Source organism: Condylura cristata, unplaced genomic scaffold, assembly GCF_000260355.1.
Source record: "Condylura cristata isolate star-nosed mole 26May11 unplaced genomic scaffold, ConCri1.0 scaffold00008, whole genome shotgun sequence".
NCBI classification, from domain to species: Eukaryota; Metazoa; Chordata; class Mammalia; order Eulipotyphla; family Talpidae; genus Condylura; species Condylura cristata.
This window is the reverse complement of record NW_004567109.1, coordinates 2,083,581-2,097,753: the sequence shown is the minus strand read 5'-3', so window position 1 is coordinate 2,097,753 and position 14,173 is coordinate 2,083,581. Positions and strand designations below refer to the sequence as shown.

General features: G+C 64.1%; 2 protein-coding genes across 2 annotated transcripts in view; both read left to right on the top strand.

Annotated features, from left to right (window-relative positions):
* The window catches only part of LOC101621938 (solute carrier family 2, facilitated glucose transporter member 5), a 9,523-nt gene extending 7,034 nt beyond the window's left edge, over positions 1 to 2,489 (top strand). Inside the window, 7 exon segments of the mRNA XM_004679309.2 lie at positions 364 to 489; positions 581 to 768; positions 867 to 977; positions 1,345 to 1,446; positions 1,675 to 1,750; positions 2,073 to 2,200; positions 2,286 to 2,489. Of these exon segments, the coding sequence (XP_004679366.2) occupies positions 364 to 489; positions 581 to 768; positions 867 to 977; positions 1,345 to 1,446; positions 1,675 to 1,750; positions 2,073 to 2,200; positions 2,286 to 2,489 (935 nt within the window).
* A 974-nt stretch (positions 2,490 to 3,463) lies between these two features.
* SLC2A7 (solute carrier family 2 (facilitated glucose transporter), member 7) overlaps positions 3,464 to 14,173 on the top strand; it is a 15,809-nt gene continuing 5,099 nt past the window's right edge. The window contains exons 1-9 of the mRNA XM_004679308.1: positions 3,464 to 3,483; positions 4,042 to 4,228; positions 6,691 to 6,789; positions 8,108 to 8,268; positions 9,843 to 9,967; positions 10,797 to 10,949; positions 12,581 to 12,706; positions 13,000 to 13,187; positions 14,136 to 14,168. Of these exons, the coding sequence (XP_004679365.1) occupies positions 3,464 to 3,483; positions 4,042 to 4,228; positions 6,691 to 6,789; positions 8,108 to 8,268; positions 9,843 to 9,967; positions 10,797 to 10,949; positions 12,581 to 12,706; positions 13,000 to 13,187; positions 14,136 to 14,168 (1,092 nt within the window). The remainder of the gene's footprint in view (positions 3,484 to 4,041; positions 4,229 to 6,690; positions 6,790 to 8,107; positions 8,269 to 9,842; positions 9,968 to 10,796; positions 10,950 to 12,580; positions 12,707 to 12,999; positions 13,188 to 14,135; positions 14,169 to 14,173) is intronic.

Genomic DNA, 14,173 nt, shown 5'->3' with positions numbered 1-14,173 from the left:
CCCCCTTACCGCAGGCAGGCTGCCGCCGCACCCCCTTACTGCAGGCAGGCGGCCGCCGCACCCCGTTACTGCAGGCAGGCGGCCGCCGCACCCCCTTACCAGCAAAGAGATGCCATCACGGCAGGCTGCAGAGTCGGGGGTCCGCGCTGCAACGGGGTGTGTGGACCGGGGGTCTCTGAGAAGAGTCCCCGTGCCGGGGCGGGCGGCCATGGCCGAAGGGGAGGTGGACCCCACAGGCCACAGACAGCACGGGGAGACTGACAGGCTTCGGGGTCAGCGGGGCCCCGGTTGGGAGCCGGGGGGAGGCGCTGAGGCCGCGGCCACTGGACCAGGCCAGAGTGCAGATCGCCGGTGTCCTTGCAGGCTGGCCCATCCTCCTGGGGCTGACCGGGGTGCCGGCGGGGGTCCAGCTGCTTCTGCTGCCCTTCTTCCCCGAGAGCCCCAGGTACCTGCTGATTCAGAAGAAAGATGAAAACGCAGCCAGGAGAGGTAAAGCTCCCGCCCAGCCCCCAAGGTGGACGGCTGCAGGCCCCGCCCTGGGCAGGCCTGGCCGCCCACACGCCCTCTGCGCCCCCCTCAGCGCTGAAGGAGCTGCGAGGCTGGGACGACGTGGAGGCCGAGATCCAGGAGATTCGGGAGGAGGACGAGGCCCAGAGGGCCGCGGGCTCCATCTCCGTGGTGAGGCTGTTCCAGACGCGGTCGCTGCGCTGGCAGGTCCTGTCCATCATCGTCCTCATGGCCGGCCAGCAGCTGTCGGGTGTGAACGCGGTACGGGGGCGCGGCGGGCGGCGGGGTGTGCTGGCGTGGGGGTGCCGGAGGCCCGGCTGCGCCACAGCTGCCCCTGCAGTCTCCGGCTTTCCTTCCAGATCTACTACTACGCCAACGAGATCTACAGGAGGGCGGGGGTGGAAGCCGACCACGTCCAGTACGTGACGGTCGGCACCGGGACGGTCAACGTGCTGATCACCGTCTGCGCCGTGAGCCTCGAGCCCAGGCCCTGGGCCGCCACCTTGGGGGGGCCCTGGGCCGCCACCTTGGGGGGGCCCTGGCTGTGGGGAGGCGGGGCCAGACCGCACCTCGCCCCTAGCACCTGGGTTCCCCTCGGGCAGCAGCCTGTCTCTTGTGGGGGACAGGCCATCTAGGAACCCCCAATCTGGAGGCCCCTCCACTGCCAAAGGGGGCCTTTCTCTGACAGCCGACATTCGCCCCTGGACCGGGCGGTGTGGTGAGCCTCCAGCACGTCCCAGGGGGTGCCACACAGCTGCCCTCCGGAAGGCGGCGTGCGGGACAGGCGAGGGCACCCGCCTGGGGTCCTGAGCAGCCTGCCCGCCCCGGCGCCCCCAGGTGTTCGTGGTGGAGCTCCTGGGGCGAAGGCTCCTGCTGCTCCTCGGCTTCTCCACCTGCTGCGCCGCCTGCTGTGTGCTGACCGCGGCCCTGGCCCTGCAGGTGAGGGGGTGCGCGGGGGGCGCCGTGCCCTCAGCTGCGGACAAGGAGGCGAGGCCAGGGTGCCACTCTGCAGCAGCTGCCATGAGGCAGATGCCGGGCCTGCGCCCAGAACCCCGCCCCCCGCGCCCTCCCGGCCCAGTCGGGGGGCGGGGGCCGGCCCCAGAGCCGCCGGGTGGCCCGTCCGGTGCTCTCTGCTCGCCAGCACGATGCGCTCCGGTCTCCCCGCAGGACACGGTCTCCTGGATGCCTTACCTGAGCATCGTCTGCGTCTTCTCCTACGTCGTGGGGCACGCTCTCGGCCCCAGTAAGGACCAAGGCTGGTGCCGGGTTTCACTGCCGCCCGTCCCCTGTGCCGTCGGCGCTGGAAACTTCTGGCCTGAGCGCCTCGGGGGCTGAGTTCTGGGGGGACCGAATACAGCCCCCCAGACTGAATAACCTCTGCCTGGCTTCCCCTGCACAGGGGCGTGGGCGAGGATGGTGGGGGCGGTGAGAGCAGCGCGCAGGTGCAGTGCTCCGGGGTGCCCTTCCAGGACACCCTTGCCCTTGGCCTTCTCGCACGGCTTGGGGTCTGGGAGACACTCGCGCCCGGCCGCAGGGGCCACCCAGCTGCCCTCCCCCACCCGCAGGCCCCATCCCGGCGCTGCTCGGCACCGAGATCTTCCTGCAGTCCTCCCGGGCGTCCGCCTTCATGGTGGCGGGCAGCGTGCACTGGCTGTCCAACTTCGCCGTGGGCCTGATCTTCCCTTTCACTCAAGTGAGTGCCCCGGGCCTGGCTTCACGAACGCCCGGCAGTCGCTCGGGCGCTAAGCCGGGCCGTGAACCTCCTCGCTGTCCCGCAGGAGGCCCTCAGCTCCTACAACTTCATCATTTTTGCTGTGATCTGTCTCCTCACCACCACCTACACCTTCTTCATCATCCCTGAGACCAAGGGGAAGACGTTCATGGAGATCAACCAGAGTTTCACCAAGAGGAACAAGGTGCCAGGCGTGCACCCCGGGGAGGAGGAGCTGGATGAACTCCCACCTGCTACTCTGGCACAGTAGCTGGGACGGCGCTGGGTGCCGGGAAAGCAGGCTGCTGGGGCCGCCCGCGGCTGTTAGCTAGCAGGTGTCTGCGACTGTCCAGGACCGAGACAGGGCCGGCGTGGAACATGGGCCACCCCCGGCCTGCCGGGGGGGTTCTGCCATCCTAAAGCCAGGCTGCCCGCCTCTCCAGAGTGACCTGAGCCCGCCCGGGGCCACAGCCTGCCCTTCGTGGGTAGCCACGTGGCTCCCCGTCACGCAGACTCTAGAACAACCTTGTCACCGCAGTGGCAGAGGGAGCAATCACATCTGACCAGACAAGCAAGCTCTTCTCAGGCCCCGGCTCTTCTGGGCCATAGGAACTTGCTCAGAGCGAGACTCATGCTCCCGGCAGACCCTTCTCCAGAAAGCAACACCTGTTTGGGAGACAGCAGCCCCTCCAGCGGGAAGTTAGGAAACCGGGGAGCTGGCCCCGTGGGGGCGCCAACGGAGCTGAGCTACTGACCTACGCTAGCCTGCTAAAGGACAGTGGGCTGCCCGCTACACCCAATAAAACAGATCTGGTGGCCTTTCGGCAAGCTGTGCTTTTTCTGTGAGCAGGGCAGGGGGGTACGCCCCCACGGTGTGACAGCCCTGAGAGCCAGGCAAGTCTGGCTTGTTCATGCCAGAACAGGGTCTGGAGCACCAGAAAACACTTGCTGAAGGAAGAAGCGAGAGGTGAGGTGGTTCCAAGCTGTGGCTTTGAAATGTGCGCTGAGAAAGCCACTGCCTTCCTTCAGGTGCTGAGTCTCTCCGGGGGTGATCCGGTGCCTAGGAGCCTAACTGAGTCTGAGCTTCATCCCAAGGGGACCCCCGGCCCCGTGGTCGCTGGGTCTGGGTGGTGGCAGTAGTGAGAGCCCACGGGCTGGGCTAGAGTCAGGCAGCAATGAGAAGGTCCTGCCAAGCCGCCGGACGTGGGACACTCGGCCCTCACGGGTGGCTCACAGGTTCCCGACATGGACCCACCGGTGGCCGGGTTGGGGAGAAGACAGTAAAATGCTTTGATGTTGAAAAGGAGGCGCGTGGGGGACCCGCGGAAGATGTCTAGAGGGAAGTCGTCACCCATTCACTCGACAAGCATTTGCTGAGCACCTCGCAGGCGCCGGCAGCGGCTCTAACCGTCAGCGCACTATATGCCGGGGCCTTGGAGAGAACAGGCAGGGTCACACCCCGGGGGGGGCGGGGTTACCCTTGGAAGGGCGGTCCTGGAGGGCCCCCAGGAGGAGCGGTCTGGACCTGCGGGGACGGGAACGTTTTAAGCAGCAGGGACAGCAGGAAGGACCGGGTTTTGCCATCAGCTTGGTGCTGTCGTGACCAGCTTGGGGAAGGGGGAGAGAGGAGCGGGGAGCTGGTCGTGTGAGGAGACCGTGAGGGCTGGGGGGCGAGGCGGGGGCTCGCCAAGAGAACACAGCATTCAGCCGCTGGTGGGCAGAGCCGGTGACCGGTGGGCTGGCGTTCGGGGGCCTCCAGGGCAAACTGGAAGGTAGCTGGAGGCATGGACACCACCCTCCCGCCAAGCGGCCTCTCCACCCAGAACCTGTGAACAGGTTAAGCCTGACAAGAGGGCACAGAGGTCGCTGGTGGAGCAGTTTCTGGGTCTCCCGGGTGGGGACAGTGCGGCCCGGGACGAGGAGACCCGGAAGCCGTCTGAGAAACACCGGCTGAGGCGCCGGCTGGAAGATGGACCTCCAGCAGCTGGAAACGACGGGCCCCGGGGGCGGGCGGGCCTGGACCCCCTCCCCGCTGACACCCCCAGCCCTAGGCCTGTGTCAGACGGAGCGCCACGGAGCCTGAGGTCATACATGTGCGTCCTTTGAAAACACTCGGTTTTGCAGTGATCTGCGGGGCCTCATTGTGGCTACCTCTTGGCGGTCAGGAGGCATCCAAACTCCTAGATGGACAGCACAGTGTTGGCACTGGCCAGGAGAAGCCGGGGACACTCAAAACACACAGCAAAACTAGAAGACTGTGGGAGAAACAGGACTGTCACCTTCAGCGTCGACGGCTGGCCAGTGTGCGTAAGCCCAGGCCAAGAGGCAGGTGGGCACCCCGGGGAGTGACCAGCACACGGGGAGAGACCAGCACACGGTTCAAGGTCGCTGAGAACAGACCAGCTCAGGCGTGAGTCAGCGGCGAGAGGAGAGAGCGGCGCCAGGTCGGCCCTGCACGGCGCCCACCCCCGAGGCGAGCGGGTCCACTCTGCAGTCGCGGGGGGCTCTGTGCGTGGCCGCCCCGACTCCTCGCCCGTGGGTTCTGACACAGCAAGCTGGGGCGTGCCTGGGGGGCCACAGCCACTGCACGTAAGCAGACAGAGGCGCTCACTGATCCTGAGTGAGACACCCCCACAGGCCGTCACCCAGAACAGGCCACCAGGCGCGCGAGGCCTGCCCCTGGCCAAGGGCCCGTCCTCACCTGGTCCCGGGCTAGGCTACCGGGGGCGAGAGATGGGGTGCCGCCCCCAACAGTTAATGACTTTGCTCCTGAGGGCTGAGAAGAAATGAGGGGCACAGTGGACAGGAGAGACGGGGCACGCTAGTCTGCTGTGGTCACCTCCACAGCGTCTCTGCGTGGGTCACTCAAAGCCTGTCCCCAGGGTCCTACCGTCCTAATTCTTCTCGGAGCCTGGAGGCGCCGTCAGTGAAGTCGCACTAGGGACTTTGAGTCTTGTTTTCCCGGCAGAGGTAATTCATCCACTCCGACACCAGCCCCGGGAGCGGCCGTAGGGTTGCGCTCCGAGCGGTTAGCGGCTCCCCCCTGAAGGAGCCGACGTCCAGACCCCGAGGAGGCGCGGGCGGAGACGCCCCCAAGCGGAGGGCCCGTGGGCCAGGCGTGACTTGGTTTCTGAAATTCTGTGGGGGACAGACCCCGCTGCCTCCCCTCCGGGGGAGATCAGGAGCTTCTGGCTGGGGCTCAGCAGAGGCAAAGACGAAATTCACCGTGTGGGGGAAACTTATCTTATCAAGGCGTCCAGGAAAAGTGTGCAGGTAGGGGCAGTCCGCAGGGTCCAGAGGCCGCCAGGGCCATAAAGTCGGCAGGCCTGGGCGAGGGAGCGGCTGGCCCGGGGCAGGGCTCAGTGGCCCTGGGGATCTGAGCCTGGTTCTCCCGGGAGCAAGGATGGAGCAAAACGGGCTGGGGACTCGCACGCCCAGGGAGGGGGTAAGTGCCAAACCTGGGTCACGGCTCTGCCCCTCAGCCCCCGGGCAGGGTCCCCAAAATGCCCCTAGCAAGGAGCGCTTAGCACTGTCTGGCTTTCCCGTGGAAGCGGGGGTCTCCCCAACATCGCAGGTCAGCACAGGGCCAGAAGCTGAGCCCAACTCTAATGTGCGGGACATTTGGGAGGCTGGATGGTGTCAAGGATGTCACCCCCCCACCCCCCGGCCTGCCCCAGCTCTGCCCTTCCGGCCGGCTGGCACTTGCGTGGTGGTGCTGCGGTGAGGCTGGGTGGAGCAGCCAGGCAGCTGATGGGAAGGAAAGGGTCTGGCGAGCAGCCAGGAGGGGAGAGGGCTGTGGCCGACGGGTCTGCAGACCCAGCCATGGCTGCCCCCCCCAGCCTGGCCCCCGTTCTCCGGAGCTGCCCGGGTGGGGGGGCAGGGTAAGGCGGGGGCTGTGGCCTTCCTGGGCCCTGTGCCCGTCCAGGAGTGGCAGGCCGACCCAGCGTGTCCTGCATGGCCTCTGTCGCGCCCCTGTCCGCAGCAGCCTTTCCTCAGGTGTGCGCAGGGTGCTCCCTCCGGTGCCTCCTCCCTTCCATTGAGGCCTCAGCCCGGAGGGGCCTCCCGGAGGGGCTCCCCTGGCCACTGTCCTCACCCACTGGCTCCCCCAGCGCAGTGCGCCTATTTGCCTCTTGCTGTGTGTGTGTGTGTGGCTCCTTCCGAGCCCGGCCCGCGCTCCCCTCGCCCCACAGCACCCCAGAATGTCAGCATCACACGGCAGCGGGACGCTAGTCTCTGCTCTGAGGAATCCCCTCACACGGGCCGGCCCACGGGAGCCTCTCGGTTAGATGGTCACGGAGGCAATGAATATGGGCCAACCGCCCGCAGCCCAGCACCTAACCACCCACCTCCACATTCCGGGGGCATGGCCTGGGCTCCCCTGCCCCCCACTCCCTGCCCCGTCTCAACTCCATTTCCAGAGGCCCAGGTCCCCACCTCCCATGGCCCCTGACCATAGACTTCATCTCTGGCAGGGCTTCCAGCCCACGCTGGTGCTGGCGACACTGAGTGCTGCCTTTGGCTCGGCCTTCCAGTACGGCTACAACATCGCGGTGGTCAACACACCGCACAAGGTAGGTACAGGTGGGCGGGAGGCGGCCGCCATCTTGCTTCTTGGAGGCCGCCATCTTGCCGCTAGGGAGCCGCCATCTTGCTACAACATCGCGGTGGTCAACACACCGCACAAGGTAGGTACAGGTGGGCGGGAGGCGGCCGCCATCTTGCTTCTTGGAGGCCGCCATCTTGCCGCTAGGGAGCCGCCATCTTGCTCCACGGAGGCTGCCATCTTGCTTCAGGAGCTCACCAGCCCATTTTCCCCATTCCCTGGTTGCCGACCTCTGGAGAACCGACAAGGGCTAGTGTTGTTTTCCTCGGAAGTGCCATCCTCTCCAGGGATGTTGAGATATGGGGTGTGTGGACGCAAAAAATGAAACTTAATGAAGGAAGATGAAGAGGGCACGTTAGGACTCAACAGGGAAGGAGTGGTGTTTACTGAACGGAAGTAGCGCCACAGAAGAAAGCCCAGGGAAGCAGGCAGCACCTGTCAGGAGGACGTTGGGCAGGCAGAGGCAGGCCCCAGGGTCTGTGTTCATTCGTTTGAGTATCTAAGGTCTGTTGTTCTTTCAGACAAGTGGGCAGCCAGCCGAGCTGCATCCAGCAGGTGCTTATGGAGGGAGCAGTGTGCTCCCATGTACGTGAAATTATTGCCCCTTCTCTCACTCAGTGCACAATCGTTACATCTACTGGCTGTCCATAGATTCACTAGGTATATGTTATCCTGTAATATAGCTGATGAAGAAATCAAGACTCATAGAGGGAATATAACTTGTCCAAAGTCACACACTCAGTAAACATGTTTCTTGTGTTGCTTCTCGTAAAGCCCTGCAAAGTGAATGTTTTTTTTTTTAAGATTTATTTATTTATTTGTGCATACAGAACTGGGGTACAGGCCAGAGGCTCAGGGGCGGTGAGAGGCTTCACCAGAGACAGAGCCGGGAGCAGAACAGGCAGATCGACGAAGTACACTGCTGAGGGGAGCAGCGGGCGGGTCAGGAGAGGTCTGCCTCGCCATGTGGTCTCCTCCGGGGCAGGAGGCAGGCGGGAATCGAACTCATGCGGAAGTGGCTTCAGATTCTCAGTACTGTGCTTTAACCCGCTGCGCCACCAGGGAGGGCCCAAAGTGAATGTTTTAACAGTGAATTTTAACGTGCTTTAAGCAGTCTGGTTCTTCATCTCACCCCATTACACAGCAGACTTTTCTCAGGGAGCAGCAGAGAATCGGTTGTGTCCTCGGGAGACTGGCAGAAATAGCCCGAGACAGCAGCAGCTGAGGACATGGCCTCCCCATCTCTTGTGAGCTGCCCCGTGTTCTCGGCTCTGCGTGTCTTCCAGGTTCTGAAGTCATTTTATAACGAAACCTACTTTGAGCGACACGGCACGTTCATGGACGAGAAGATGCTGCTGCTCCTGTGGTCCTGCACGGTGTCCATGTTCCCTCTGGGTGGCTTGTTGGGGTCCTTGATCGTTGGCCTGATGGTTGACAAATGTGGCAGGTAAGGGGGGGGGGTGCTCTTTCTCCTAATTCCCGCTGGGAAGCTGCTGTGTCTCAGCAACTATGTGTGGTGGGGACATGTTTCAGGAGTGACCCTGAGAAGCGGGAGGCCTGAAGTCTAGTCCCCACTTGGCCACACACACCACGACCTTAAAGCAAGTCCCAGGGTTGCTCTGGGGTCTCCTGCCCGTGTCAGCTGCACGGGAACAGCACCCCTCTGCCACCTGCCCCATGAAGGCGGTGCAGCCTGGAGACCAAAGTTCCCGGCGGCGCTAACGTAACGCCTAGTCAGCACTGTCGGCAGGTGTGTGATGAATGCTTATTGATCGGGTTTCATTTGTGGTCAGGTGACTCCCAGCTGGGGCAGCTGCTGCCTCTCCCCGTGCAGCCTCGTGGGGCTCGTCCTTCCGAGGTTGTGCTCGCCGGCCTGTCTCGCCTCTGTACTTTGCTTGGCCTGCAGGATTCACTGATCCTGACGCCTAAGCCCAGGTGCTGCAAAGACAGGACGCCGAGGCAGGACGCCGAGGCAAGGTCCCCAGGGAGCGGGGTGAGCACCCAGGGCCCAGGGGGAGCCCCGGCTCCCTCAAGCCTGGGCCCGCCCACACTCACTGCCTCCAGATTCACAGTTACCCTTGCTGTGCAGGGCCGGGAGTTGGTGGGGTGAGTGGAAACCCTCCTAGGAAAACAGGTTTCAAAGAACCAGAGCAATCGGGTGTCCACGCCTGGAAGAAAACATTGCCAACTGAGGATTGCTTGTTAAAGTGGAGTCCATGGGCTCTTACGATGTTTGATGAGCAGGGAATTGCCATGTGCTGGGTGCGTGGGTGGAGGTGGCAGACGCTGAATTATAGTGCTGCCCACACAGTCCTTCAGACTGCCATTGCCAGCTAGAACGAGAATGACTAGACTGTTCTAGAAACCCAGGCTTGGCCTCCACTTCCTTGCCTGAACCCCATAATCAAAGAACTTAGGACCTCAGAGATGGTCTCGTCTTTTTGCAGATGAAGACACTGTGCCCAAGAGTTGGGGGTGAGGCCAGCCTTACCCTAGCAGGCTGGACATCTGTCCCTTTCCCAAAACTGACATCCAGGCCTGAGGAGGGGCTGCGGGAGGAGCAGCAGGCTGGGGCAGGGCTAAGGCTAGTGGGGGCACAAGTGTGGGGGCCACGTGCTCTCTCCAGGCTTCTCGGCTGGCTGATCCTGGGCCCTCAGTTTGGGCTCTGGTGGCAGCTCCGGGGGCTGGAAGCCGGGGAGGGAGAGACGAGAGACCCCCCGGAAAGCAGCGCACATCCGTGAGCCTGGCGCAGCTTGCTTTCGCAGCAGGGGTGCCTGGGTTTCCCCGCGAGCGCCCCCACCGGCGCCGAGTCCAGGCGGCAGGTGGGCCCGTCCGCGGGTGTGGTGCCGCCGGCCGCCAGGCGGGGGCGCTCCCTCCTGCACCTCTGCTGGCCTCATCTCGTGGGCCGCGCTGGCCGGCCACTGGCCCATCAGGGTCTGGAAGGCGGAGCTGGGTCCCGGGAGGCCACAGGCCCGCGCTTCCGCCGTCTCAGCCAGGCCCTGCCCCCCCCCATCCTTGCAGAAAGGGGACTCTGCTGGTCAACAACGTCTTTGCCATCATCCCCGCCATCCTGATGGGGGTCAGCAAAGTGGCCAGGGTGTTCGAGCTGATCATCTTCGCCCGCGTGGTGCTGGGCGTGTGCGCAGGTTCGTGGAGGCAGGGCCCTGTCCCCTCAAAATCTTCTGTCAAGGGAGGAGCTGTAAAGACACTTTCTTTTTCTTTTTCTTTTAAAGATTATTTATTTGTGCATACAGAACCGGGGTACAGGCCAGAGGTGCAGGGGCGGCGAGAAGCTTCACCAGGGACAGAGCGGGGAGCAGAACAGGCAGATCCACGAAGCACACTGCCGAGGGGAGCAGCGGGCGGTCAGGAGGGGTCTGCCGCGCCCTGGGGTCACCTCCGGGGCAGGCGGGGATCCAGCTGGCGCTGCAGGGCTTTAGCTCCTTAGTGCTGTGCTTTGACCCGCTGCGCCCCCAGGGAGGGCCCAAAGACACTTTCACCTTGACCTCCAAATATTGAGGTTTGGCAAGCTGTCGGGCAAGGAAGTTTGCCGTCGCTTGCACTGGGATGAGGTGCTTCGAGCAAATGGGGTTCAGGATGGGCCGCCCAGGCAGCAGGGAGTGAGGTTTCTTAGCTGCTGCGTTTTCTTCACTTAGGAAAGAGTCATACAAGTAACCTGTGCTGCAGAAAACAAAGCAAAGCAAGACTTGTTTAAATCTCTCTGTGGCCCCCCACTACCCGTAATGGGGACAGGGCTCTCACACTGGGAGGGGGAGTGTCCCACCACCCCACCAATGTGCCTGGGCCCACAGATTCTGGAAGGGGCCCTGGGGCCCCTTCTAAGTGGGACTGGCAGCGGGATGGCCGCCTCCATCCCCCATGGGGCGCACCCCTGGAGGAGCTCAGGGTGCTGCAGGCAGGGCGCTGGGCACTGGGCGGCCTTTCTCCTGCTCTGACTGTTCCTTTGCCCACCAGGCATCTCCTACAGCGCCCTCCCCATGTACCTGGGGGAGCTGGCCCCCAAGAACCTCCGGGGCACCCTGGGAACCATGACCGAGGTTTTTGTCATTGTGGGCGTCTTCCTGGCGCAGATCTTCAGCCTGCAGGCCCTTCTGGGAAATGCCACAGGTAGCTGCAGCCACGGTGGGAGAGGGCCAGGTGGGGTGGGGAGAGGTGCAGGGCGGGCCGAGGGGTGCACCGTGGCGGTGGGTCCTATCCCCCGCTCAGCCGCACCCATGTTACTGACAGACAAGTCAGGTGACGCTGAGAGGTGGCCTCCAGGTTGGCAAAGCGTGGCCTAGTGACCTTGACAAGGTCAAGGTGTGTGATGGGGACAGTGCTTTGGGCAGTGGGAGATGACCAGAGACAGGTAGTGTTGGCAGCTGGAGGGGATGTGGGGGAAAGTGGAGGTTTAGCAGCTGGGAAACATCCCGGAACCCTGGACCATGGCCGTGGCCAGGCAGGAATGACGGGGAGCAGGGAAATGGCCGCGGGCAGGTGGGCAGGTGCACTCGGAGACTCTTCTGGCTGCTTCTGTTTCCTCAGCGAAATAGGAGGCAAGGTCATTGCCGGAGAGTGAGGGTGGGGTGCCCCTAGGCCCAGGGGAGCAGCGTGGGTGGGCTAGCCACCCAGGGCCCAGGGGTGTGACATGAACACAGGTGACCTGAGCTACAGGCACACAAGAACAGGGCCTGTCTGATTCCCCATAAAGCATTTTCAAATTCCCCAATGCCAAACAGATTATTTAGTGAGCGGGTTTATGGCTTCTTATTCTGCGCCTTGCCGTGAAGAGGCTCAGAACCCACTGGCTCAGGCAAAGATTAGTATTCACCGTGCTCAGGCTTCCCCAGTACAGGTGGATGTCATGTTCTGAGCATCAAGAGGACCTGAATGGAGACCACACTGGCCTGTCATGCCCAGGGCCACCTTGTGCTGATGTCTGGGGCACATTGTCTCTTCCAACCCTTCCTACTCTGTGTGACACTTCATTATCTCCATTGTTATCACCATCACCATCATCATATTCACCATCACCACCACCAATATCACCATAGTTGTCATCATCACCACCATCACCACCACCACCACCACCATCACCACCACCAAAATCACCACCACCATCACCACCACCAAAATCACCACCACCATCACCACCACACCATTATCACTGCCACCACATCACCATTGTCATTGGCATCACCACCACCACCATCAGCCATCACCATTGTCATCTTTATGCATGGCTGAGGACACCAAGGCTTAGAGAGGCTAAATAACTGGTTCCCATAACTGGGTTGGGGCGGAGCAGCAAGGTCCTCTTTGTCATCCCTGACTCAGCTCTGCCCCCCAACCCAAAGTCAGGAAGGAGCTCGCACAGCACGGTGCCGGCCCATCCCGCAGCCCCTGCCAGCTCCCTAGTGAGGTAGAGATTATGCCACTTCCAGCCAGACATTGGGACCCGGCTTCGTCTTCTCGAGGTGTCACACTCTGAGTCGCTGTTGGTACCAGGCCTCAGGAAACCGTGCCTCGCCCCGCGGGTGAATTCGCAGCAGGAGTTCCCGGCGAGGAGTCCCTTTGTGGGGGGCCCTGAGCCGTCGCCACGGCCAAGACCACGAGACTGGGTCCCTGCTGTCCCTGCGCTCTCCGGGGGCCGGGACGCCACGGGCCAGTGGCCTGGTCAGAGGAGAGGCGGGTCCCGGGGAGGCTGGCGAGTGCCAGCGCCCTGGCACTGCCCGCGCAGCCGCTGTCGTGTCGCCCAGGCTGGCCCGTGCTCCTGGCGCTCACCGGGGTGCCTGCGCTGCTGCAGCTGCTGTCTCTGCCCTTCTTCCCCGAGAGCCCGCGCTACACCCTCATGCAGAAGCGAGATGAGGACGCTGCTCGGCGAGGTACTGGGGACGCGGCTGCGGCACGTGCCGCGGCGTCTCCCCATGTGCCCGAAGCGGGGCGGGGGGGGGTGCACCGCGGTGCCCAGAGGCGCCCAGGTGGGCGTCCTGGCTGGTGCAGGGGGCGCGGCCAGGGTGGGCGTGGCAGTTGGGGTCTCCACCACGGCGCCTGGGGCCTGCTGGGGGCCAGTGAGCGCCCCGCACTTGGAAAGCCCAGGCCGGCGGGGTGCTGTCCTGGAACCCCACGCTGGGTGAGCTGCCGCCAGCAGCAGAGGTGGGGCCGTCTGCTCCCCCAGATCTGCGGAAACTGAGAGGCCGGGCCGACGTGGAGGACGAGCTGGCAGAGATGCGCCTGGAGAGCCAGGCCGAGCAGGCCGCCGGCCGCCTGTCCGTGCTCACCCTCTTCGCCTTCCGGCCCCTGCGCTGGCAGCTCATCTCCATCATCGTCCTCATGGCCGGCCAGCAGCTCTCGGGCATCAACGCGGTACGCGGGCCGGGGGCCGCTGCTCCAGCCCCCCGCGGGGCTCTGCTCCCGGCGGCAAGAGCCTCTGGGGCTCACACGTCCGGCGCCCCCAGGCCGCTCGACTTGTCCAGCTCAACAGATGTTACTGAGCCGCCCCAAGGCGCGCCCAGCCCTCACAGTGGTCCAGCCGGCGGCCAAGGTCACCAGGCGCAAGCCGAGCTCTGTGTCCAGGGAGGGAGGCCGCCTGCTGGACGGCCGCTCGGCAGCTGGACAGCCTGCAGGACCGTCCCCTCTGGCCCGGGATGTTCTTGCTCGCAGCAAAACTGCCTCACTGACACGCAGGTCACCGCCGGGCCAGGGCGCAGAAGCTGGGGCAGGACGATCGTGTCAGGAGACCTCGGGGTCTCCCCACGGCCCACCTTGTTTCTGTGTCACTGCAGAGGCTTGCCTTTGGTCCCAGCCCCCAAGAAACACTGCCGCCCCCCCACGGGCACCAGCGAGCCAGAGGGCTGCGGAGCCTCCGGACAGTGGGGGGGGCGCAGCGGCTCGGTTGGGTGCTGGGGGCATCTCCGTCCCCCACTGTGGTTCTTTGTCTGTACTGTCAATCAGATATGCGAGGGGAGGGTGGGGGTCTGCAGAAACGGGGTGCGGGCTGCCCCCAGGAACATCTGGAGTTGGTCGGGGCAGGAAGAGGCGGCGTCAGCTTTTGGGGCCTCCTGGGGGTTGAGGGACAGAGGTCAAAACTGAATACTGCGGCTTTGCGAAAGGTGGGGGCGCCTGTCCTGGGGCGGGGCGGGATGAGGCCAGGCTGGGGGGAGCTAGAGCAGAGGGAGAGGATGGGCCCGCCTGAGCCGGCAAACTCCCGCTGACACAGTGGGCTCCCCGCCCCCTCACCGCCACCCCGTGCCCCAGGGCCCCCAAGGCCGCCTGGGGGCTCGGGCCCCTCCCAGCCCTGTGCTCCTGTTCTAGATCAACTACTACGCCGACGTCATCTACGCGGCGGCGGG